This window comes from Strix aluco, chromosome 5, assembly GCF_031877795.1.
Source record: "Strix aluco isolate bStrAlu1 chromosome 5, bStrAlu1.hap1, whole genome shotgun sequence".
Lineage (NCBI taxonomy): Eukaryota > Metazoa > Chordata > Aves > Strigiformes > Strigidae > Strix > Strix aluco.
This window is the reverse complement of record NC_133935.1, coordinates 88,654,944-88,677,847: the sequence shown is the minus strand read 5'-3', so window position 1 is coordinate 88,677,847 and position 22,904 is coordinate 88,654,944. Positions and strand designations below refer to the sequence as shown.

The following is a 22,904-nucleotide window of genomic DNA, read 5'->3' as shown; positions in this document are numbered from 1 at the left end:
TCCCGCGGTGGGGGCCAGGCCCCGGCAGCCGCATTGTGCCACGCAGCACCCCAAGAGCGGGGCCCGTCCCCAGGGGCACCCCCACACCCCCCATCCTGCACCCTGCACCCCACTGCCATGCCAAGGAGTGCAGGGGGGTAGAGCCCCCCAGCCCCGCTCACTGCTCCCCACACTTGGGGGACAAAGCCAGGCTGGAGGGCCAAAGCCTCATCCTGCCTCCCTTCCTCCCAGCCCAGTACAGGCCAGTGCCCCCAGTTCAGCGAGTCCCTCCTGCCCCACGCTGCCCAGCAGCCCTGTCCCTTGGGGGGGCAGCACCCGGCCCCCCCCCAGCGCTTCAGCCAGCGCAGGGCAGGAGCCACTCGCCAGGGACGTGCGGCTGCACGCACCTTCTCCCAGGGCTAATTTCGGTTTAATGTTTTTAAACATCACATGGGGCCTTTTAAAACAATTAAGGAATGTAAATCCGCAGAGGTCAGACCAGTCTCGGCCTTCCCCCGCGGCAGAACCAGCTCACCCAAAACGGGGGGGGGCACGGGGGGGGGGGTGGCAGGCGTTGGGGTTCGGGGTGCTGCTCCTCCAGCCGGGCAGCCAGAGCTCAGCGGGGGGGGGGGCTCCCCACCAGCCCACCTCGTAAGGACCCCCCCGCCCCTGCTTCTTGCTCCAGGACAGGGTCTGGGTGTCCCCAGGGGTGGGGTGGGGAGCCCCCAGCACCCAGGGTGCCCAAGTTGGGGGTCCGCATCCTAGGCTGGGGGTGCCCGCACCCCCTCCCTGCCTTTTCCCCCCACGGCGGGCAGGGGCAGCGGAGGGGCCGGGGGCCTCCGCGTGCTCCACATCGCTGGGATTCTTCCGCATTATCAGGACACAAAGGCTTCAAACAGCCGGTGCCCGCGCGGGGGGATTTGTGGCAGCACCTGATCTCGGGGCAGTGGGAACGGGGCAGGGGGGGGTGGCGGGGACAGACCCCCCCGAGCGGGGCTGTGGGTCCAGCCCCTGCCCAAAGCGGCACAAACCCTCCGTGCGTCTCCCCGGGGGAGTCTCTGCGGCCCGCCGGGCCCTTCCACTTGTTTGTGGCTGGATTATCCCAGAGAGGGAGAAATCCGGCAGGAAAACCCCGCGGCGGAGCTGCGGGCGAGGGCACGCGGGGCCGGACACCCCGGCACGGCCCGCGACCGATGCCCGGAGCTCAGTGCCACCGCGGTGTCCCCACGGGCCCTGCTGCGGTGGGAAGTCACCCTGCGGCCTGCCGGCACGGCTCTGACGTGATGCCGGCGCTCCAAAGCAAAGCCCGGGCCGTGCCGGGGGTCCTGGCGGGGGTTCACCCCCCGGCACCTCGAGCAGGTCCCGGTGCGGGGCAGTGTCAGCCGGGGCCACCCCGGGGCCAAACCCGGGTCACCGGCACCCACGTGAGCCTGGGCGGGATGCGGGGGGGGGTCTGGCTACTCTGGCTAATTAGTGTTTGCTTAATGTGGGTTATGGGGGGGGAGCAGCCCCTCGCTGCAGTCCCCCCTTCCCACGCTGCAGGGGGGGGAGCGCGGGGCAGGGGCGTGGCTGGGACCCCCGGCACCCCTCGGGTCTGGGTGCTGCCCTGGGGCAGAGGAGGAGCAGGGGCAGGAGAGGGAGGACAGGGAGCGGGGACAGGGGCAGGGACAGGCACAGGGGCAGCAGCGGGCGCAGGGGCAGGGACACCCCCCCCAGCTGCCCGGGCCCGCGGCAGAGGCGTGGCCGAGCCCCGGGGGTCCCGCTGCCGGGGCAGAACCGTCTCCCCCCGCCCCTCGGGGATCGCGGCTCCCGGGGCGCTGGGAAGGACCCCGAGTCCTGCTTCACCGCCCGGCCGGGCTGGAGCTGGCCACCGGCCCGTAGACACCCCGGCGGAGCCCGCCGCTGCCGCTGCGGCCGGTAACCGGTGCCCGGGCTCAGCCGCACCCAGGACCGCGCCGAGACCGGACCCGCACCGGGAGCTGCCGCCGCCCGGCCGGGCCGTGGCTCTCGGCGGGGGCTGGGCCGCCCTTGCCCGCTCCCTCTCTCCCGGAGGCCGCCTGGCTTCCAGCCGTGGGAATCAATCGCGAAGCTTCAATTAGCTTAATTGCTCCTGGCTGAGGCCCCGGGGGAGGGCGGGGGCTGGGAGCAGCGGCTCCGGGCTCCCGCTCGCCAAAAAAGCGCTTTTTGGTGGGGGGGGCGGGCAGGTGCGTGGAAGAGGAGCGGGGTGGGCTGCACCCCCGCCACGGCCCACGAGCACCCACTCGGCCCGGAAGGGGTGGGTGCGGGAGCGGTGGGTGCGGGAGCGGTGGGTGCAGGACCTGGGGCACCCAGGGCTTCTCCTGGCCCCCGCATGGGCGCTGCTTCGCCCCACATCGTGGCGTCACCCCTCGTCACGGCAGAGCCCCCCCAGTCATGTCTGAGCCCCCCCACCACACCCGAGCTCCCCCCTCACGGCAGAGCCCCCCGCGCGGTGGCTGAGCCCCCCCCCCATGGAGTGGAGCCGTGTGGGCGCTGGGGGGGTGCTGGGGAGAACTGACTGGGAATCCCCCTCCGAGCTGGGAATTTGGGGGGTTCTCCCGAGGAGCCACGTGGAAACGGGCCAGTGGGGCAACCGGCAGCAACCCCCCCCACCGAAACCGGCGCGTCGCCCGGCTGGGACAGAGGGACCGGGGCGGGGGCTCTGCCACCCAAAACGCACCCCCCCCCCCCCCCCCCCCGTGTACCCAGAGGGCCCACGGCCCTGCTCTGGGGGGGGGGGGGGGGGAGGGGGGAGGCCGGGCAGAGCCCACCAGCCGTGGCCGGGACCCCCGGCCCCATCAATCCCCCCCCCCCCCATGGGGCCGGGGGGGTGCCCAGCCCCGAGGGCGCCCGGGGGTCGCCGTGTCCCCGCAGCATTTCCCGAGCTGTCCCAGCCCGGCACGGGGACACACCGAGTGCCTCCGCCTGCAGCCCCCGCTGCCGGGGGGGCACGGGGGGTGCCCCATCGCCGCCCCCCCAGCTCCTCCGGCCACTCGGGGTGCGACCGGCCGAGCCGGGGCTCAGGGACGTCCGAACCCGCCATCGCCCGGCTCTTCCCGAGGGGTTTGAAACCCAGACGAAGGTTTCGGGTGCTGGAGGCTGACAAGGGGGTGCAGGGCAGAGCCCCCCCCCCCCCGGCTCCTCCCGGGGCAGAGCCCCCCCGCTGGGGATGAACTGAGGGCGCTGGGCGCTTTGCTGTGGCCCTGTAAACACTGGGAGCGTCCCCAGTGTCCCCAGCACCTCCAGTGTTCCCAGTGTCCTCAATGTCCCCAGCATCCCCAGCACCTCCAGTGCTCCCAGTGTCCCCAGCATCCTCAGTGTCCCCAGCATCCTCAGCATCTCCAGTGTCCCCAGCATCCCCAGTGCCCCAGTGTCCTCAGCATCCTCAGCATCTCCAGTGTCCCCAGCATCCCCAGCACTCCCACATCCCCAGTGTCCCCAGTGTCCCCAGGGTCTCCAGTGTCCCACGGAAGGGCCCGGCCCCGGGGACAGCAGACGAGGGCACTTGCCGTCGGTGAGACGGGACCCGGCCGAGGGGTGCGGGGCCGGCGCTGGGGGGTCCCACGGCGCGTGGGATGGGGGACGCGGGGGCAGACTGTCGGGGCCGGGGGCTGTGCCCAGGGTCCGTCCCTCCGCCTGCACCCACTCCCGGCTCTGCCGTTCCCCGGGGGGGGCAGCGCTGGGACCCGGACCCCCGGGAAGGGATGCAGCCTGGGGACCCTCTGCCACAGGGATGGGGACCTTGGTCCCCTGTCACCCACCCCAGAGGTTGTGGCCGTGCCGGGGGGACACCGCAGACAGGAAGCCGGGGCTGTGCACAGACCCCCGCAGCACCCTGGGAGGGTCCCAGCACGCACCCCTTCCACCCAGCACCGGGCACGGCGCACCCCACGCACCCCCCACCCTCGGGTGCTCCCAGGGCAGCTCATCCCCATTTCCCGCTCCCGTTCTCCCGCACCGCTCCGGTCCCACGTCCCCGCTGTCACTCGCTGCCCGTTCCGGCTGCCGGTGGTGGGGCGGCTGCCTCGGCGCATCCCCCGGCCCTGTGCATGGGGTGTGAGGACACGGGGACGCGGGGACACGGGGACGCGGGGACACCCCATTGGGGACGCACCCCCCGGCACGGCGGAGCCGCAACAACCCCAGCGCAAACCCTGGAAAGAGGCCGAGGGCTGGGCACGGGCACGAGGACGCCTGCGGCCCGCTGCCACCGGGCACCCGCTGCCCCAGCGCCGTGGGACCGGTGTCCCCGGAGGTACCCGGTGCCGTGGGACCGTGGGTCTGTCCTGCGGCGGGGGCTGCGCCGCGGCACGGTGCTGCCCGGGAGCGGGCGCTGGCCCAGCGGGGGCGGGGGGGGCGATGCCGCAGCTGAGGGCACACAGCCCCTCCCGCCGTGCCCAGGGGCCCCCCAACATAAACCGGGGTTCATCCCGATCTACCCTGGGGGAGGGGGCCCCCACCCACCGCCCCGCACGTGGCAGCGCTTGGCATAAAAGCGGGGAGCGGCGGTGGTGGTGCTGGGGCGCGGTGCCGGTCCTGGCAGCGGGGCTCCGGGGGGACCCCGGGGGGGTTCCCGGGGTGGGGAGGGGGCGTCCAGCCCGGTGCCGGCGGCACGGAGCCGCTCGTGTCCCGGCACGCGGCGGCCGGCGACACCGGGGCGGTGCAAGGGGCGTGCGGGATGGCATCGCCCGCGAGGGGGTGCGGGGGGACCCCGCTCCGTGGGGGGCTGCTGGGCCTGGCCGTGCCCCACACCCCGCGCACCCAGGGGCACCGGGGAGGGGGGGGATACCGTCTGCCGGGGGGCGGGGGGCGGCTGCTGCCCGCGGGTTTGGCCCAGCCGGGCCGTGCCGGGGCCCGGCTCAGCGGCCCAGGCCGGGCGGTGCCCAGCTGCCCCCCCATCCCGCACGCACCCCACGTCCCGCTCCCGCGTGGGAGTGGGAACGGGGATTTTCTCCGATGAATCATCCCCCGCCGTGCCGCGGCCTGTGCCCGCCAGCCCCGCTCGCCGCCGGTCGGCGGGGCCTGGCCCGGGACCCCCGGCCACGCGCCCTAGCACATGGTGGCGGCTCCAGGGCACGGTGGCCACGGGCCGGGCCGGGGTGGCCACGCTGTCAGTGGGGGCTGCTGCTGCGGCCGGCGCTCCGGGGCTGTGCCGGGCCACCGGCCACCGGCATCTCTGGCCAGCCGCGTCCCCCCGGTGTGCCGGGCGGCGGCGGAGGGACCGGGGTGTCGGTGGGAGCTGCCTGGGACCAGGGACGGCCGGGATGGCCTCAGCGCCCCGGTAGGCACCGGCACGGGCTGCCCGAAGGCCCGATCCTGGCCCCGGCCGCGCCGGCGTGGACTCGGCACCGCGTCCTCCCACCGTCCCCGGGGGCGAGGGGCGGCACAGCCCCCCCAGGTGTGTCCTGGCACCGCCCGGGCGGGTGCAGGGGACGGGGTCACCGCGCCCCACAGATCCCGAATCTCCCGGGGCCCTGGGGGGTCCCGTCCTTCCCGGGGGTCTGTGCAAAACGGGGGGTGCATGCACACTGTGGGGGGTGCACACCCGTGGGTCTGTATGTATGGGGACTGTGCACACTGGGGGGGTGTGCACACGCGGGTGGTCCCTGCACACGCGTGTCCCTGAACACGCGGGGGTCCCCGCACATGCCTGTGCACACGCGTGTCTGTGCACACTGGGGGTCCCTGCACACGCGTGTTGGTCCGTTCACACTCGGTCAGCCCCTGCACAAGCGTGTCTATGTACACTGGGGGTCCCTTTGTATGCGTGTCTGCACACCCGGGGGTCCCCACACATGCCTGGTTGTGCACACGCGTGTCAGTCTGTGCACACCCAGGTGTCCCTGCACACCCGAGGGGTCTGTGCACACTCAGTCGGCCCGTGCACATGCATGTCTGTGCACACTCAGTCGGGCCCCACACATATGTGTCAGTCTGCGCACACTGGGTGTCCCTTTACACGCATGTCCGTGCACACCGGGGGTCCCTGCACACCCCTGGCTGTGCACATGCGTGTTGGTCCGTGCACACCCGGGGGGGGTCTGTGCACACTCAGTTGGCCCGTCCACACGGTGTCTGTACACACCGGGGATCCCCCCACACATGCGTGTCCATGCACACTCGGGGGTCCCCACACACGCGTGTCTGTGCACACCCAGGGGTCCCTCCACACGTGTTTCGGTCTGTGCACGCTCAGTTGACCCATCCACACACATGTCCCCGCACACTCTGGGTCCGTGCACACGCGTGTCCGTGCACACTCTGGGTTCCCTTTACACACGTGTCCGTGCACACTCGGGGTCCCCCCACACGCGTGTCCCCGCACACCCGTGGCCGCCCCCCCGCCGCGGGGAACACCCGTGTCTTGGCCCCGCCCCTCGCGTCTTGGCCCCGCCCCTACATGACCCCGCCTCTCTGTGGCCCCGCGCCGCCCCTCCCGGCGCGCCCAATGGGCTGCGGGGTCCCGCCCCCCGCGGCGGCGGCGGCGCATGCGCAGTGCGGACGGGCCCGGGCCGGCCGCGCGAGGGGGGCCAAGATGGCGGCGGTCGGCGGGAGGCGCGGGCGGGCGGGGAGTGCGGCGGCGGCGGCGGGGCTGTGAGCGCGGCGCAGCGGCCGCCGCCCCCGCCATGGCCCGCCTGGCCGACTACTTCGTCCTGGTGGGCTACGACCCCGGCAAGCGCGGTGAGCGGCGGCGGGGGGCGGCGCGGGGCCGGCGGGGCGCGACCGCTGTCACCCGCCGCGGGGGAGGGGCGCGGGCGGCGCCGCGGCTGAGGGGGGATGTGAGGGGCGGGGAGGGGCAGCGGGCCCACGCGGGACCGCGGCGGCCGGGGGTGCGGGCCTGGGCCGGGGATGGGGCCGCGCCCGCGCGACGTGGCGGGCGCCCGGCTGGGCCGGCGGGCGGGACCGGGGGCGGGGGGCCCGGCCGGGACCGGGGAGCGGCCGGCGGGGGCCCTCAACCGGCGGGGCTGCGCCGTGAGGGGCCGCGGGCAGGGCCCAGGCCCTTTCCCCCGGGCTGGTTACTGCCCCCGCGCCGTGAAGCTCCTCACAGCGGGCCCGGGGGGAGAAGCCCCGGCGCTGGGTCTGCGCAGCTCCAGCTGCCCCGTCCCCGGCGTTCTTCACCGGCAGCCAGAAACGTTTGTGCGTAGCTCTGCCAAATTACAGTTTCGGTAATTTTAGGGGCTGCCCCCCCCCCCCCTTCCCAGCCATCATTGAGCCATCACCGCTCCGGAAGCAGCGGCTGGCGTTGGTTTGCGGTGGGGGGTTTCTGCTCTGCGATCCCCGCTCCCCCCTGCCCCGAGCAGCCCACAGCTCCCTCGGGCGGGGACGTGGGGCCCTGGCCGGTGCGTTTGGGCTCACGCCGCTGCCTTGGAGCTCCCGACCCCCGGGTTTGGTTAAAAACCTCATCCGTCTGTCCTCGGCCCACGTCTGTGCTTGTCTTCAGGTGCTGGGGCGGGTTGTCTTGGTCACGGGGGTTTATTTATTGGGGTTTTGGGGGCTTTTTCCATCGTGCTTTCTTCTGCCTTTGGGCGCCCAACTGCTCTTTGGTAAAAATGAGCTTTACCAGCGTTATGAATGAGCTTAAGTTTACCTAAAATAAGGACTTTTTTGCAGAACGCACACCGAGAGCATCTTTTCCCCGAGCTGCATGTTCACGGAAGAGGAGGCCGTTGGCTGGGAATGTTTTCAGTGTGTGCTCGGAGCTGAGGAGGGGGAATCTGTTTCCACGCAGCGCCCGTTTAGACGGGGCTTTGAGTCTTACGGCGGGTCGTTGGGGCCGTCGTACGGCCGCGAGCGCCGAGTGCAGACCCAGCACCCGTCACCTATCCTCCGTCCCTCTGCTTCCCGGGCGGGCAGGTGGCCTGGATCGGAGTGTTGAGGATTTTTTAAGTAGTGGCTGATCGCGTGCTGGGGTGTTTTGTTGTTGTTGTTGTTGTTATTATTATTATTGCAGGCGTCTTCCCATGCTGTCCCAGCATCCCGTAGCATCGCAGCGGGCAGGAGTTGCTCTCCCCCCGTGGTGCCTTGGGGTCGGACTCTGCCTGCGGGAGGTGGCTGTCCCCCCCAGCAGCGGATGCTGCGGCCTCTCCGGGAGCGAGTGGAGGGCCGGGGCGATGCTTGACGGCTGTACCGTCTTCACCTCGCTTCTGAGGGCCGTCCCCGGGGCCTCTGAGAACTTCTGTCTGCGCCCTCGCGCTCGCCTTGGCCTCCCTCGTCGAGCTGCAGCGGATATTCGCAGCCTGAAAGCGGTGGCGGGCGGTGGCGGTTAGTGCCTGCCCGGCTGCGGTGCGGCTTGCGGAGTGCTGCAGTCTTGTGCTCCTTGTTTTGGGGCTCGGAAAGCTGAGTTTTAGAAGGGAATGATAAATGCCACGCGTCTTCCCAGAGTCACCTGAGACTTGTTTGGGGAAGACGGACAGTGCTGTGAGGTGAAGTGGTTAATTGCAGTGGGGCATTGAAGAGGAAGGAGCTCGCAGTTAATGAGTTGCATTTCTCTGACTTATACGCTCACTTTTTAAATTTTAAAACTCATCTGTAGCGTACAGGCCAGAGAACAGAGCTGAACGTGCTTGTGTTTGGGGCTAGTACAGGCCTCAGCAAAACATCCAGCCTTGACTCGAAAGCCAGTAGCGGGTTTTGGGAGTCTGAAAACCCACCACCAGCCGCGGCGCTTGTCCGGCGGTGGCTGTCCCAGTAAAAACGTGTCTGTGTCTACCCTGAACCCACCTGAGCTCAGCCGCTGGTCTTGGGTCTGAGACCCTTGAACCAGGAGACGTAGGGAGGGGGTTATTAGCTCCGCTCTCAGACTGTAGTCCTGTTCTGATTAGTGGTGTGGGGGAGAGTTTCAGACCTTCTCAGGCTGTGTTTTGCCTGGGCAGAGCTGCTCGAGGTCTGCGGGGCTGCTGGCTCCCCGGGACTGAGGATGGAGACCTGGGCACTGCCGGGGGGCCCACAGGGGTGGTTTGTCCGGGTCGGCAGATGTGCAGCTGTCTTCCTCGAGCGCAGCAGAGGTGTGAGGTGGGCAGGAGATGTGGCCGGGATGCCGCGGGGACCTTCTGCTGCACAGCCCGAGCCTCCCTGCTGCCGAGATCACCACGCGGCCTCGCCGGGGTGAGGTACCCAGGGGTCGGGGTGTCCCCTGGCCAGCACTGCGTCGATGCCTCTTCGGGCTGGCGACAGCTAGAGCAGAGCCCTTTCCCGTCCTGGTTTGTGGGTGCCCAAGGGCTCTCCTGAGCTGTGCGCTGGGCAGTTTGAAGCCAGGCGTCTGTCCAAGTGATGTGCCGAGCCCTCCCCAGGATCCGTCCACTAAGGATGCAAAGATTGATACGGTTATTTGATTTTGGGTATCAGTGCAGCAGTGCTGGCTCCCCACCTACTGTCCTGCTCCGTGTTCCCCCTCCCTGCAGGGAGCTTAGATAATGTTTGGAGGAAGGGCACGCCGCTCTCATCTGCCAGTGACTAATTGCTTTACAGGTTGGGTTGGTCTTGCCGTAGCCTGGGCTGCTGTCGCAGCTCTGCCGTGCTGTGCTGGCACCTCCCTGCCCCCTGTAAACAAACCAGGGCTGGGGGGGACCTGCACAGCAGCTGGGGGGGCTCGGCTGGGCTGGATGGGCCCCTTGGCACAGGCAGGGAGGGGGCTCTGCTCTGCCCGTGGCCTGGATGGGGGCACTGGGCAGAGACATGTTTGCGTGTGGCTGCGGAGGAGTTCATGTGCCAGTAGGATTCGTGGTCAGGCAGAGAGGGGTTTGAGGTTGGGGACAGGGAAAGGGGAAGCTCTGCCGGGGTGGGGGGACCTGAGGTAGCTCTGCATCATCTCCAGAGGTAGAATCACAGCATGGTTTGGGTTGAAGGGATGTTAAAGCCCATCCAGTGCCACCCCCTGCCCCGAGCAGGGACACATTCCACTAGCCCAGGTTGCCCAAAGCCCCGTCCAACCTGACCTTGAACCCTTCCAGGGAGGGGGCAGCCACAGCTTCTCTGGGCAACCTGTGCCAGGGCCTCACCCCCCTCACAGGGAACAATTTCTCCCTTAGATCTCATCTAAATCTCCCCTCTGTCAGTTTAAACCCGTTCCCCCTCGTCCTATCCCTCCCCCCTGATGACGAGTCCCTCCCCCCTTTCCTGTAGCCCCTTTCAGTCCTGGGAGGCCGCTCTAAGGTCTCCCCGGAGCCTTCTCTTCTCCAGCTGAACCCCCCAACTCTCTCAGCCTCTCCTCACAAGGTGTTACTGTAGCTCAGCGCAGTTTTATGGGAACAAAACCGAAAGCGAGAGAGACGAGCTTGAGGGCTGAAGTGGGGTTTGGCAGAGCCGTTGTGGGGCTGGGTGGAGGCTCTGGGTGCCGCGGTGGAGGCCAGCACACCGCAGGGTTTGCCGGGGTTCGCAGTTGGCATCTGCTCCCGCTGCGGCGCGTTACCTTCCCGAAGGGCCCGGTCCGCCCCGGCGCACACGCTCGTGACGCAGAGTCACGGTGGCCACTGGAAGCAGCGTCTCTGCTGGCGTTGTGCTCGTCTGGAAGGATGAGGAAAATGACCGTTAACTCTTTCAAGAAACGTGTTGTCTGGGTGTGAAACCGATGTCTTTGGGGTACAGCGCGAGGTCCTGCGGCTGGCCGGCATGACCCTGTGCTGGGCCGGCAGCTGGCTGCTTTTCCTCCGGTTTTGGGAGCCCCGCTCCGCTGTGCTGAGCCGCGGGGCTGCGTCCAGGGAGGCAGCACACACAGTGGGAAGAGCTCCAGCTGCCTGACCCTGCCATCCGTGTGTCCGGGTTGGCTGTGGCCGTGCTCCGCGCCAGCTCCCGTGGCCGTGCGCGGGTTGGGGAGCGGGGCCGCGCGCTCCGCGCCTGCGGGTAATCGCACGGAGCCAAACGCGCCCGGCAGCGGGAAATGGGTCTTTTCATATCTGAGTGTTTGTCATATTGTGCCGTGATTGCTCACATTATTCTCTGTAAATGGATGTTTTTAAGTCTCTTGGCTCTTACCGTTGATGCAGACAAATGACTCCTTTGCAAAGCCAGGACTTCTGGCTGCTTTTTCCCTCAGGATCCGAGAGGTTTTTCTCTGTATCCCCCGTGGCCTGCCTGAGCGTCCAGATCGGCTTAATTTCAAAACACGTTTAGCACGGATGAAGGGCTTATCTTAGAGTTTTCTATACGGAGCACTGAATGAGGCACAGCCTCTTCCCTGTGGGGAATTAGAAAACAAACAAACAAAAAAAATAGGGGGATTTAGAATACGTGCATTTCTGAATAAGCCATTGAGGATCTGCTGCTGTTTCTGGCTGGGTCTGGGTTTGCAGCTGCCCAGCCCCCCCCCAGCCCTGGCGTGTGCTGGGTGCTGCAGGTTCTGGCCAAACCTCTGAGGCCTCCCCCCCCAGGTGAAACACAATGGGGAGGAGGGAAAACCTCTCTCCTGGGTGATGGGAGCAGAGGCCCCGGCTCAGGATCAGCTCGGGTTTTCCCTGGTGGATTGTGAAGTTTGCTCGAAGCTCAGGTTGTGGTGTCAGAGGCCCGCAGTGATGGTGAGGCCGTGCGACATCACTCCCCGAGGGGACAGCAGCCCCCGTGTCCCTGCTGGCGTGTCCCCCTGCTTGCTGCACCCCCGCCTGACCCCGGGGGGTTCATTGCCCCGGTGGAGGGGCACAGGCCTAGCAGTGTGGTAGACATGGACCCCCTGCAGTGCCTGCTGCTGTCTGATCCAAAAATGAGATGGCTGCTGGTTCCCGAGGCCTGGGAGGGTGCTGTGAGGGGTGCTGGCTTTCTGCAGGAGGGCAGGGGCGAGTGTGGAGGATGGCGAGGCTGCTCAGGGGCCTCGGCAGAGCTGGGGAGGATGCAGCAGTTCCCGTCTTTCTGTGTGGTTGGGCAGACTGCAGCGTCGTGCCACCTTCCGCGTGCTCCTGCCGTACGGGCACATAGCTACTTCAGAGCAGCCTCGCCGCCCCCGCGGTCGGGGCTGGGGTTTGGACGTGTTAATTCTGGTTTTTGAGCTTCTGTGGGAGGTAAAGTGGATGTTGAGAGGAAACTGCCTCCGTGCTTGGTGCTGTCTCTTTCCGTGAAGTCTTCTGACGCAGCTTCTGGCGGCGCAGGGCCCGTGCGGATGCTCTGAGGAATGCGGGCGCAGGCGCGTCCTGTGCTCGCAGCTCCTCTGCCTCTTGGGCTTTTCTGTGCTGCCGGAGCCGGTGCCTGCAGCGAGGAGCTGAAGCTGAAAGCCAGAGGAGCTGAAGTAAACCCGCTGGGCAGAGGAGAGCTCTCCCAGCTCATCCTGCTCCTGTCCCACCTGTGTTTTGAGTCGATTTTCAGCCTGAGAGTGCCAGTCTCTCTGCGGCTGCAAGATGTCCATGCAGCTCTCACTGGTGGGAGGCATTTCTAACTGGCAGTAAAAACACGCTTCGCTCCGTCGTGCGTGGACCTGGCCAAGTGACTCATCGGTTTGAGTCAGCCCAGATTCTTGTAATGCACACATCTAGCAAAAAAAAAAAAAAACCATACGTTGAAATGCCTCCAGTGGTTGCTAACAGCAAGCGCTGTTTGCTGTATAAATATTTGCAGAGAGGATCTCGGCAAGAGAGGATGTAATCTCTGTACATGTGCAGGGCTGCCCATCGCCTGTCGGGTCACCTGGCTGCAGGGAGGGAGGAGGAGCTGTCGCAGCCATGGCTGTGGATGCCTGTCGAAGGGGATCACCCTACTCCTGGCAGCTGCCAGCCCCCACGCCACCGCATCCCGGCCACACTGGTCGGTCTGGGAACTGCAGCTCCTCTGATCCCCAGATGCTTGATTTATACTTGTTTCGTTCTCTTTGAACTTTTGCCCAGGAGGAGAAGCCCCGTGTGCTGCGGACCAGAAACCAGGGAGTCAGGTGCATGGCAGTGACCTGGGATTAGCTCTTCCTTTGGCCAGCGCTGATGGATGGGGTGGTGGGTTTAGCCCCGCTGTCTTTTATCAGTGACCTCCAGTTTCCTTGAGGTGCTTTTGTACATCAGGAGAGATTAATCCTGCAGCCGCCATAAGATTCATGAGACGGCAGGCCCTGAAAGCCATCGTTTGTGCTACATGGGCTCTGCTGCCATTTCTCCATGGCCCCCTAAGTCACAGAATCATCTCGGTTGGAAAAGCCCTTGACGATCCTCCAGTCCAAGCATTAACCTCACCCTGACTGTTCTTAACTCCACCAGATCCCTCAGCGCTGGGTCAACCCGACTCTTCAACCCCTCCAGGGATGGGGACTCCCCCCCTGCCCTGGGCAGCCCATTCCAACGCCCAACAACCCCTTCTGCAAAGAAATCCTTCCTAAGAGCCAGTCTGACCCTGCCCTGGCGCAGCTTGAGGCCATTCCCTCTTGGCCTGCCGCTGGTTCCTTGGCTCAAGAGACTCATCCCCCCTCTCTGCAACTCCTTTCAGGGAGTTGGAGAGGGCCATGAGGTCTCCCCTCAGCCTCCTCTTCTCCACACTAAACCCCCCCAGTTCCCTCAGCCGCTCCCCATCACACCTGTGCTCCAGACCCTGCACCAGCTCCGTTGCCCTTCTCTGGACACGCTCGAGTCATTCAATGTCCTTTTTGGAGTGAGGAGCCCAAAACTGAACCCACTCATTGAGGGGCGGCCTCTCCAGTGCCGAGCGCAGGGGTGAGATCGCTGTTGGGCCGGCAGCGTGACGCTGGTGGTGCCTGGGTGTGAACACTCCGCTGGCCCGGCAGCAGAGCCACGGCCTGTCAGGGCCACACCAGTGCCTGTGTGGTGCTGCCGGGCGATCCCCTCGCTGATTCTGAACCCCTCTTGAGCTGTGCCCGTGCCTGTGGTGTGCTCGCTGGCGTCGGGCCCCGCTCGGGCGCCTGGTCTCTCCCCGCCACCACTTCTCCTTACCCGGTACCTCTTTCCTGGTACCTCTTTCCGTGGCTGTTTCCTGTGGCTGCTGGAGCTTGGTTCGGTTGACGTGCACTGGCAGCCTCTTGTGGCGGTGCCGGGGCAGCTGGAGGCCCTGTGGCTGTCTCGTGTGGTTGGCAGCTCTGTTTCCCAAAGGTCGCTGAGTGGGATGATGCTTTGAAACGGTCTAAATCTGGCACAAGAAGCATCTCGGTGTAAAGCTTTCCACGGGCTCACCTCCGCGCATTGTAAACCTGTGACGTTGCCTAAGACAAGGTGGAAAATTCTCTCTACCCCATCTTGCGTGATCCTCCTTTTTCATGGGGGAATCAATGTGTTTGGTGTCAGCGTGGGATGAGTCGTTGTGGCGCTGGAGCAGCAGCCGTGCGGAATAAATTGGCAGGAATGGTTTAATGCTCTGGTCTGGTCGTTCCTCCCGCTTTGTGAGGAGTCTGTCCCGTGGCCGGCTGGATTTCGTGGCCAGAAGCTCCTGCTGTTGTGGCCGTCGCCGAGAGGGCGGCTGGCGTTCGCGTGGCTGCATCACACCTGTGTCACGGTTTCAGGAAAGTGGGTGAACGTGAGGAGGAAACATCAGTCTAAAACATATGTTGTAACCAGATTCTTTAACTGTTAGTAATATTTTGTTTACTGCCAGTGAGGATTTTGCAAATTTCTTTTTCGTTTCTCTCACTTGAGCTCATATTTATCTCAGTTTGAATAGGAATCCAAAGACTTTGTTTGGAGCAAGTTTCATTTTTCCCGTTTCTAGAGCTGGGATGCCAGGCTCAAAAAGCAGCTGTGGTTTTATGGATGCTCAAAGCACAAACAAAGACGACTTGGCCCAAGGTAGAACCATGCCCTGGGGTTCCCCAGGCTGCCCAGCTGGGCGCCGTGGGAGCTCCCGCTGCAGTGCCGGGAGTTGAACCCCTCCGGTTGGGTTCCCCGAGGCGCCCGGGGGATCAGAGGAGCGTTGGGGCGGTGCTGCTGAGCCGGAGGAGCTTTTCTCTCCACCTCTTGCCGTGATTGTGGCGTGAAGCCTTCCAGGGCTGGGCTGCTTGTCTTTTCCTTGCTGTGGCTATAACGCTTTTGACCACTAAATACTCTTGTTATGTCAAACCAGCTATTTGAGAGCCTGCACGTGCCTCCGGGCAGGGATCGTCCTGCTTCTAGGAACGCGTCTTTCCCATATCCACAGCGTGTTCGTCCCTTTCAGTTTTGCAACTGGGAAAAATGAGGCGGGGAGGGTTTGGTGAAGGCGACAGCAGTTCCTGGTGAGATGGGGCAGGCGGTGGAAGTCGGGGCGTGGGGAAGAGCAGCGTGTGAGGTCCCCTCAGCTCCCAGGAGCAAAGGCCCTTCTCTTGCACCAATTCAAATGGGGTTTTGTTTATGGTGTGGCCCAAAAGTGCCACGTGTCGCTTTGCCGGGAACAGCCTGCATATTTGGCAGCTGCCTCTGCCTTGTAACTGAGATTTGGATAGTCTTGCACATTATTTTTAAGTTTCTGGATGCTTTTTGATCAAGATGATGCAGCAGGAAGTTTTCTGGGGAGGAAAAACTGAGTCTCTCTGTCTCTATTCATCAGAGGTGTTTTTGTGTTGTGGGTAGCTGTAGGAAATGGAGCAGAAAGCTAGTCAGGCTGCTTACCTCCTCTCTGTACGGCATCTTCCTCCCCGAACCAGCGGTCTCTGAAACATGCTGATGGCCCAGATAACCGCCCTTTTCAGTCCGGCGGTGGCGCACCCTTTCCAAAGCTGAACCCCAGACAGAAGGACCAGTGTCCTTCTGCAGGTGCCGTTCACCCTGCCCCAGCCTGAGGGATCTGAGGGATCCCAGCCGGGGTGCATGGGCTGGAAGGGAGCCCCTCCTGCAGAGCCCGGGGCAAGCCCATGTCCTCTCGGCACCCTCCAAGTCGGCTCCGCTCCAAAACCACGATAAAGTTGCTCTTTTAGACTGGGAAAAGACTTCTGACCTCGTTTTAGGGACCTTGCCCTAATATTCCTTCTTTTGGTTTAGATAGCTGCCATCAGACATCTCATGTTTTGGGAACTGAGATGTGTTGACTGGGACCTGGGAAAGCCTGTAGTGGGTGACATGCAGGGCTGGCGGGCGCGTGGAGAACGGGGAGGGCGTTTTCATGGCACGGTGCTGGGACCAGGTACCCCCTTGGCTGTGACACCCCGACAGTTGTTGCGGCATAAATGTGCCACTGTCACCCCTCGAGGCACGTAGCATGGCAGCGGCAGTCGGTGCTGGTCATCTCCATCTGGCAGGTTTTCAGCCGTGTCCTTCCAGTGGCGACCCTGGAATCGCACCTCCCCGAGGTGAGCGAGAGGAGCTTGAACCCCAGGGCCGGTCACCCCTCCGGCGTGGCTGGGGGTCACCCTGAAGGGCCGTGGTGGCGCAGCTGCTGCCGAGCAGAGAGGGGGGATGCTGTCCCGCGCTCGCCCTCGAACACAACATCTCTGTTCAGCGCTGAGCGGGGCGAAGCCGGAGGACAATTGTTTGCTTCAGCTTCTTCTGGTGGAGCGGCTACAGTGGCAGCAGGGGGACCGGCGAGGGGATGCGTCATGAGTTGTATTTAGAAATGAGAAAACCGAGGCTCTCGTGGGTTCGCACATCATCGGGATGTGTTGCCAGGGAGGAAGGGGGGCGTTGGGTGGCACTTGGGGCTTGGTCAGCAGCGGGGCCGGTACGGCAGGGCTTCCTTTGGGGAGTCAGGTGGTTAGAAACGGGGAGAGATGAGCTCCAGGATGAGATAACCGGGAGCTTCGCAGACCTAGTTAGGAAGGAGGTCAGGCAGCGTGCGTGGTGAAGCGTGGCATACCAAAGATAGAGTGCTCCAGTTTACCTCCTAACGAGAAGAATGAGAGCCAGGCTGATTTATGCAGTAATTATCTGCAGGAGTGACTCCTGTGGGTTATCAACGAGGCAAGGAGGTTAAATGCTACGTCTGGCAATGCACTGGGTATTTGTGTGGCTGAGAATACCTGTGGTGACCTTAGGGAGGCTGAGAAAGGAAGGGGCTGCCTCACTGCACAGGCCAGCTCCGCTGGAGCAAGTCTCTGTGCGGGCTCTGGCCGGTAAATCCGCACTTCAGCTGCGCCTGCTTGGCCCAAGTTGGAGATTAAACCTGGGCGTCTGGTCGTCGTGTGATGGTTCCTGTTCATTAGCTCTATTTGAGATGTTAAATGGGATAAGGAAAGTGTGGGGCAGCTATCGGGCGGTTCAAATCAAGAGGAGCCAGCTTACGGGCTGTGATAACAGGGAGTTGGGCTTCGCTGCTGGCCGTGGGCACAGGCAGCGCTTCTCTCCCCTCGGAGGCGAGGGGTGACAGTGCCCTTCCCCGTCTGAGGGGCGCTGGTGACGCTGCTGTCCCTGCGCGGGGGAGAGCGCTGCAGCAACGGGCTTGTGCTAGTGGGGAGCTGGAGGGTGTAAACAACCCGTTATGCAAAACTGCGCAGGGGAGAGGTGGGTAGCGAGGCACCGCTGCAGCGGGTTTTGGAATAGATGTTAATTATAGCCTCCCTTAATGAACCGGGAGAGAGCCATATGTTGGTAAGGTTTGCAGCTGATGTGAAATTGAGAGAAAGGAGTTGCCGGTATCTTAAAGCACAAAAATAATTTGGGGAGCTGCTCAGCTCTTGCTGTGATTCGCCCCAGAATGAGATCAAGTTTTCTGTAATAACAGTGAATCAGGGATTTTTCTGAGGGGGGAGGGCAGAGCCCTGCTCTCGGGCGGGTGAGAGCAGCCTGGAGTGCCCGTGTCTGGGGAGGGGGAGCAGGCCCAGCACACGGCTGAGGTTCGGCCTTGCCGAATCCCCCTGTGCCGGGGCTGTGCCTCCGCCGTCGAGCTCGGCTCCGGCCCTCGCTTCCAGAAGGGTGCTCGGTTCAGGCGGGCTCGTATGCCTGGCGCGGCGAGGAGATTAAAATACATTGAAGCTGGCTAAGCGGTGACTAAGAGGACGTACACCTGCGAGTATCTGAGCGTCTTAAGTGCCCCACTGTCTGATGGAGCCCTGGGCGCTCAACAAGGGGTTGGGCTGAAACGTTGGGGTTCTGGGTCTGCTCTGCCTCATGCCCGGAGAAGGGTCTCCCTGAGTGTCACTGGCCTCTGAGACCTTCCTAGCCATGGGGGTGCCTCTTCAACTGGAGGAGCTTGGCTAGAGGAGGACAATTCAGCAGGCTTCTTCCACCTCTGACACCTGGAACACTCTTATATCAACTTTGCCTTCGTTTTATTACTGAGCAAAACGTTGGCGTCCTTGGAGCTGGGAGCGAAGGGGAACTGCGGAGCGCAGCCGCAGAGCTGTGCGGCTCATGGCTGGGCCCGAGGTGTGTCTTGAGGGACACGGCCGTTGGCTTTCGGGGCCGGGGCAGTCCAGCTTGTGTGCCAGGCCCGTGTCTGGTCAGGCTCAGCACACACCAAGTGATGGGTCTAGTCCTTGTGCTGCTCCCAGCAGCTGTCTCAGGAGCTTCTCGGACCCGTGTCCTCGCTCCCTGGCCTCCTCCTCCTCTGGGCACATATCTGTGCCGTTCCTCTCTGCTGGGGAAGGGGGGCGATTCGGAAAGACTCTCCCAAAATGCTGGTGTTGGGGGCTCAGGCGATGCTGTTCTGGCCATGGCAGCTCCCAGGTGCTGCTCGTCCCACAGACGTAGAGCCGGTGAGGGGGGCTAAGCGCCAGGGGCCCGGCTGGACCAGGAGAGTCAAGTGTTGTCTCGGCTGAAAGCCCCGGCTGGGCTGCAGGCCCTTGCTGTGCACCGTGGACATCTTAAAGTTGACTTGAGTACAGGCAAGCCAAGGAGGATTTCTTTTCCTGAGGTTTCTCAGGAGTGTATCGGAGAATTGACGTGCGTGTTGTGCAGCCAGCGCTTGTCTGTCAGTGTCTTCTACTGGACTGTCCTGGGGGGGGTGAGTCAGAGGAGCACTTCTATTTCTCATTTTATTTATTTAAAAATTAGTTGGGAACAAAAAGCAATTCTGTGGCATCAGGGGAGATCTTTCATGTTTTGCTACTTCAGTTCTAGGATAAACCCCGGCTGGTTTGGGTCACTGCATGCATTTTTAATTCTCCAGTCCGTTCTAGTGCCGCTTTCCTTGACAGCTCAGCAGGATGAGCGCGTCCCCGTGGATGGGAAAGCATAAAGTCCGGACTGAGGATTTCCTCAAAAACGTTCCATAAAGCAGAGGCCGTGCTGGACTGGCCTGCGTGTCCGTGCTGCGAAGCGAAAGCGCTGCCCCGGTATCCTGCCGCGAGTGCCGTGCCGGAGGCGAGGGGACAGAGGCACCGCAAATGGCCCTTGTGTGTCCTGAAGCCGTGACTTGTCTGTCCTGACCCGATTCTTTTCTTTCTAGCGGCCCAGCAGCGTGTGACTCTTTGTGGGGCATTTCTGCCGCTGGTTCAATAAATTAAACTTCTTGTTCTTCTGTCTTTGGCTTCAGGCTCTCCAAGTTTCTCTCAGCTGTCTTGACTCTGGTCCATGTTTTCACTTAACTTTTTATTTTCCTCTCTGTTTGGGCTGGGTTTTGGCTCTGTTTGAGGGCTGCTTTGTTCATTTCACACAACAATCTGCATCCTTACTCTTTTAACCTTACCTCCTTTCCTTTGCATCCCTGTTTTGTTTTGCCCTGGGTCCTGGCAGCGGAGGCCACTTTACCATCACGTTAGTGCAGAGGTGGGAGCGTTGGTTCTCTTCTTCTGACCTTAAGTTTTCTTGACAACTCTCATTTTATAGAAGCACCATTTAAAAATGTTGCGTCTCTCGGAAGTTCCTCTCCATCGAGGTTGTCAGGATTTCGTACGTTTTTTAAAATGCTGATGCATGAACTCGAGGTTTGCCATCTGCTCGGGGCTCGTTCTCATCAGAACGAACTGTTCAAGGAGCAGCTCCAGCTGCCGGAGCCGCGGCTCCACCCGCAGTCTCCCGGTTTAACGTGACATTTGAGGGGTAGCAGAGAGCATGAGAAGTAGGTAAGATGTGGGCTTGGAGAGCCGGCCGGGGGGGGTCATTGCGGGGCCCCCCCACCCCGGGGCAGCTCGGCGCTGGTGGGTGCTTCCAGGGCACTGTGGGTTGAGCCGGCGTGATGCTGCGGCGCCGGTTGCAGTTTGCAGTGGCAGGACTGTCGGCGATCTGCGGGTGGGAACTCTTGCTGCCAGAGGAACTCTCTTCCTTCCGCGGCCTCCGCGCGGGGTTTTGCTCCGACGTGGTGGTGGTGGTGGCTGTTTCGAGGCCGGTGAAGCTCCGAGCCTGCGGGTGCTGGCAGTAGGGAAAAATCCTGCCCCTTCTTCTGGGCTTTATTGTTGGGGCTTTCTCAACTAAGGCCTCCAAGAGAGGAACACGAGGCCAGAATTCAAGGCCATGGAGCAACTAGCCTTTTGAAAGAGCCATCTCCTGAAGCGGGATTATGGAGATGGATGCTCAAGAGGGCATTTCATGTTCTTATTAATGACACTACTGCTGCTTTTCCCATTCTTGGCAGACTATAGAATGACACTGCTGGGTTTGGGGGTTTTTTACTCGTCTGTTCAGAGGTGGGTGCAGAATAGTCTGGCTGACGCTGGCTCCTCCAGAACTTGAAGGAGAGGAAGGCTGCACCAGATCTGTTAGAGAACAAATAAAAATAAACCCTAGAGAACAGCTTTTTTTGGCAAGAATGGACCGAGTGTTGTAAAACGGCACTTCAGGGGTGCACAGCTGTCGCCTGCCTTGCTCAGAGGTGTGCTGGAGGGTCTAACAGTGAGGTTACCCAGGTCATACCTAATCCATACAGAAGTCAGACCTCCCCAGGATGAGTGTCATAACCTCCACTTCGTTATGGTCTTGGCCTTTTCAGAGAAGGTTTTGCCCCAGAAAAAAGCAGCTAATTTTTCATAAAGGCCCTTCGTAAGCATCCGTGTATCTGTGGGCATATCTGTGGGCATATCTTGGCCCTTTCTTCTGGACATGAAAAATCCCAGGTGGCATCAGGCCAAGGAGAATAAATACGATCTGTCATCTGACACGGTCTCAGCATGCTAGAATGAATAGACGGCACTGCAAGTACCGTTTCTTTAGAAATTCAGACGCTTTGGGCTTGTTGTTGGGTAAAGTCATGAGACAAGTGTTTCATGAAACTATAAGGGGCTTTGGACCTCTGAATCATTTGCTTAAAGAAATCTGTTCCCAGCTAAGGATGCAGTAGGAAGTGGCGAGGAAAGCTGCGGCTGCTCAGTCATCGAGCAGCTGAGAGCCGTGAAGTCCTGCCAAGCAGCGAGAGGAGTGATGATGGAGGGTAAGGGATGGGTGTGGGGGCAGTGATGATTTCTGGTGTCGGTGCTGCCTGGGCTCCTCCAACCAGGGTTTTCTGGCTTTTACCATAAAAGGTGCCGTTTTCTTTCATAGCACGTGGGCACATGAAGTGTTTGTGAGTCCACCTAAAGTGGAAGGTGAGAAGTAAACATCTCAGGAATGAAGATCTGGAAGGTGTGTGTGACTAAAAGTAAACGCATTGTTGTTCTCCTCTGGGTGGGATGATGGCGTGACTGCCTCAAGTGATGTGGGGGTGGGTGTTTTGGCAAGGGAGGTGGTTTCAGTTTGGGAGATGAAGGGCTGCCTGTAGCCCCGATCCAGGGAGAGCACTGGGGGTAGCTTGAGGAGGATAGATACCTTTGTGGAGTTAAAACAAAAAACCCCACCCCAGCCCCCCCAAAACAGAACCCGCAAACAACCACACCTCCCCAGAAAAGTCACAGCTTTCGTCCTAGTTTTGTCAGCTTGTGGAAAGCAGACTCATCTTTGGCATTAAAGGGTAATTACAAAGTTTAATACCATCTGACTTCCAGTTTCAGTTCAAATGGTGGATTTTCCTGAAAGCATGTCCTTTCTTTTCCTCCTTGGACAACCTGCACGGTCTAGAGGTGGAGAACGGTATCCTCAGTATTCTCTCCCTTCAGTGCCCCCCTCACCGGTTTGTCCATCCCTGAATTCTGCTTCCCTTTCCCGGGCTCTTGGGGTGTCCCTGCAGTACTGAGGCAGCAGCTTGGAGTAATTGGGGTTCAGGAGGCACACTCAGGGCACTAGGAAAATTAGGTGTCGTGAGTGGTGCCTGGGGAGCAGAGCTGCTGCCCCGGCGTGAGCGGTGAGCTGCCGCGCATCCGCCACGTCTGTCAATTCCTCTTGGGTGTTTTGTCTGCAGCCGTTATGTTCAGCTGTTGGCCCAGTTCTAGGTCCAATTTTATATATTTCTGCTTGTACAGCTGGAGAAGATGGATAATCCAACTCCTCCGAGGAAACAGTCCCGATGGTTTAGGGACTATAAACTAGAGAGAGGGAGGCATCTACCAGCTGGATCCTAATAAGCGCTTGCTGTGGTCAGCTTGAAGTCTGCGGATATGGTGGAGTTGAGAACGGTCAGTGTCAGGTTAATGCTTGGACTAGATGATCCTCAAGGTCTTTTCCAACCGAGATGATTCTGGGATTCTGTATAGGTGTAGTTTATCCCCTGGACAGGGAAGTCCAGGGCTCACCCAAGTCGCAGAGAGCCCCATGCCACGCACCACGCTCAGCGCAGCCTTTTCCCTGCGGGAAAGTAACAGGACAAATGTAAAATAACTTTAACGCTTTTAGTCTTCATTTACATTGGTGTTAAAATAGGTTTTTTAAATTGCTTTCATTTAATTCAGTCCACCCCTGTGCAGTGGTTCACCTCCAGCACTGCAGACCCTCGTGACACTGCCGCCAGGCTTGCAGGGCTGGGGGCGAGGAGCCGGCTGCGGAGCCAGGGGGAGGAGCTGGAGCCCGGTGGGTGAGGGCAGTGCTCAGGGCTGAGGGTACAAAATACTTCAAGTCTTGTCTCTGGAAGTGCTTATTGCTGGTGTTGCCCCCAGCTGCGTGCAGGGCTGGCAGCACGGGGCCGTCACTGCAGGAGATTCCCCCCCAGCAGACAAATTTCCGAGTCCTTTGAGCGAGTGGTGGTCAGAACCAGGACAGGGAGCCCAAAACTGGGGGGTGAAGGGTGGATGCCCGAAAAGGATAAAGCTCACAGAGTGGGGAGGGAAGAAAATGCACAACTTGGAGGTG

The 22,904-nt window shown here is 62.2% G+C and overlaps 1 protein-coding gene across 7 annotated transcripts in view; it reads left to right on the top strand.

Annotated features, from left to right (window-relative positions):
- Positions 1 to 6,525: 6,525 nt before the first annotated feature.
- SBF1 (SET binding factor 1) overlaps positions 6,526 to 22,904 on the top strand; it is an 81,766-nt gene continuing 65,387 nt past the window's right edge. For all 7 annotated transcript variants that reach the window (XM_074828177.1, XM_074828178.1, XM_074828173.1 and 4 more), the window contains exon 1: positions 6,526 to 6,678. In XM_074828177.1, coding sequence (XP_074684278.1) covers positions 6,624 to 6,678 — 55 coding nt within the window. In that variant the 5' untranslated portion in view covers positions 6,526 to 6,623. The remainder of the gene's footprint in view (positions 6,679 to 22,904) is intronic.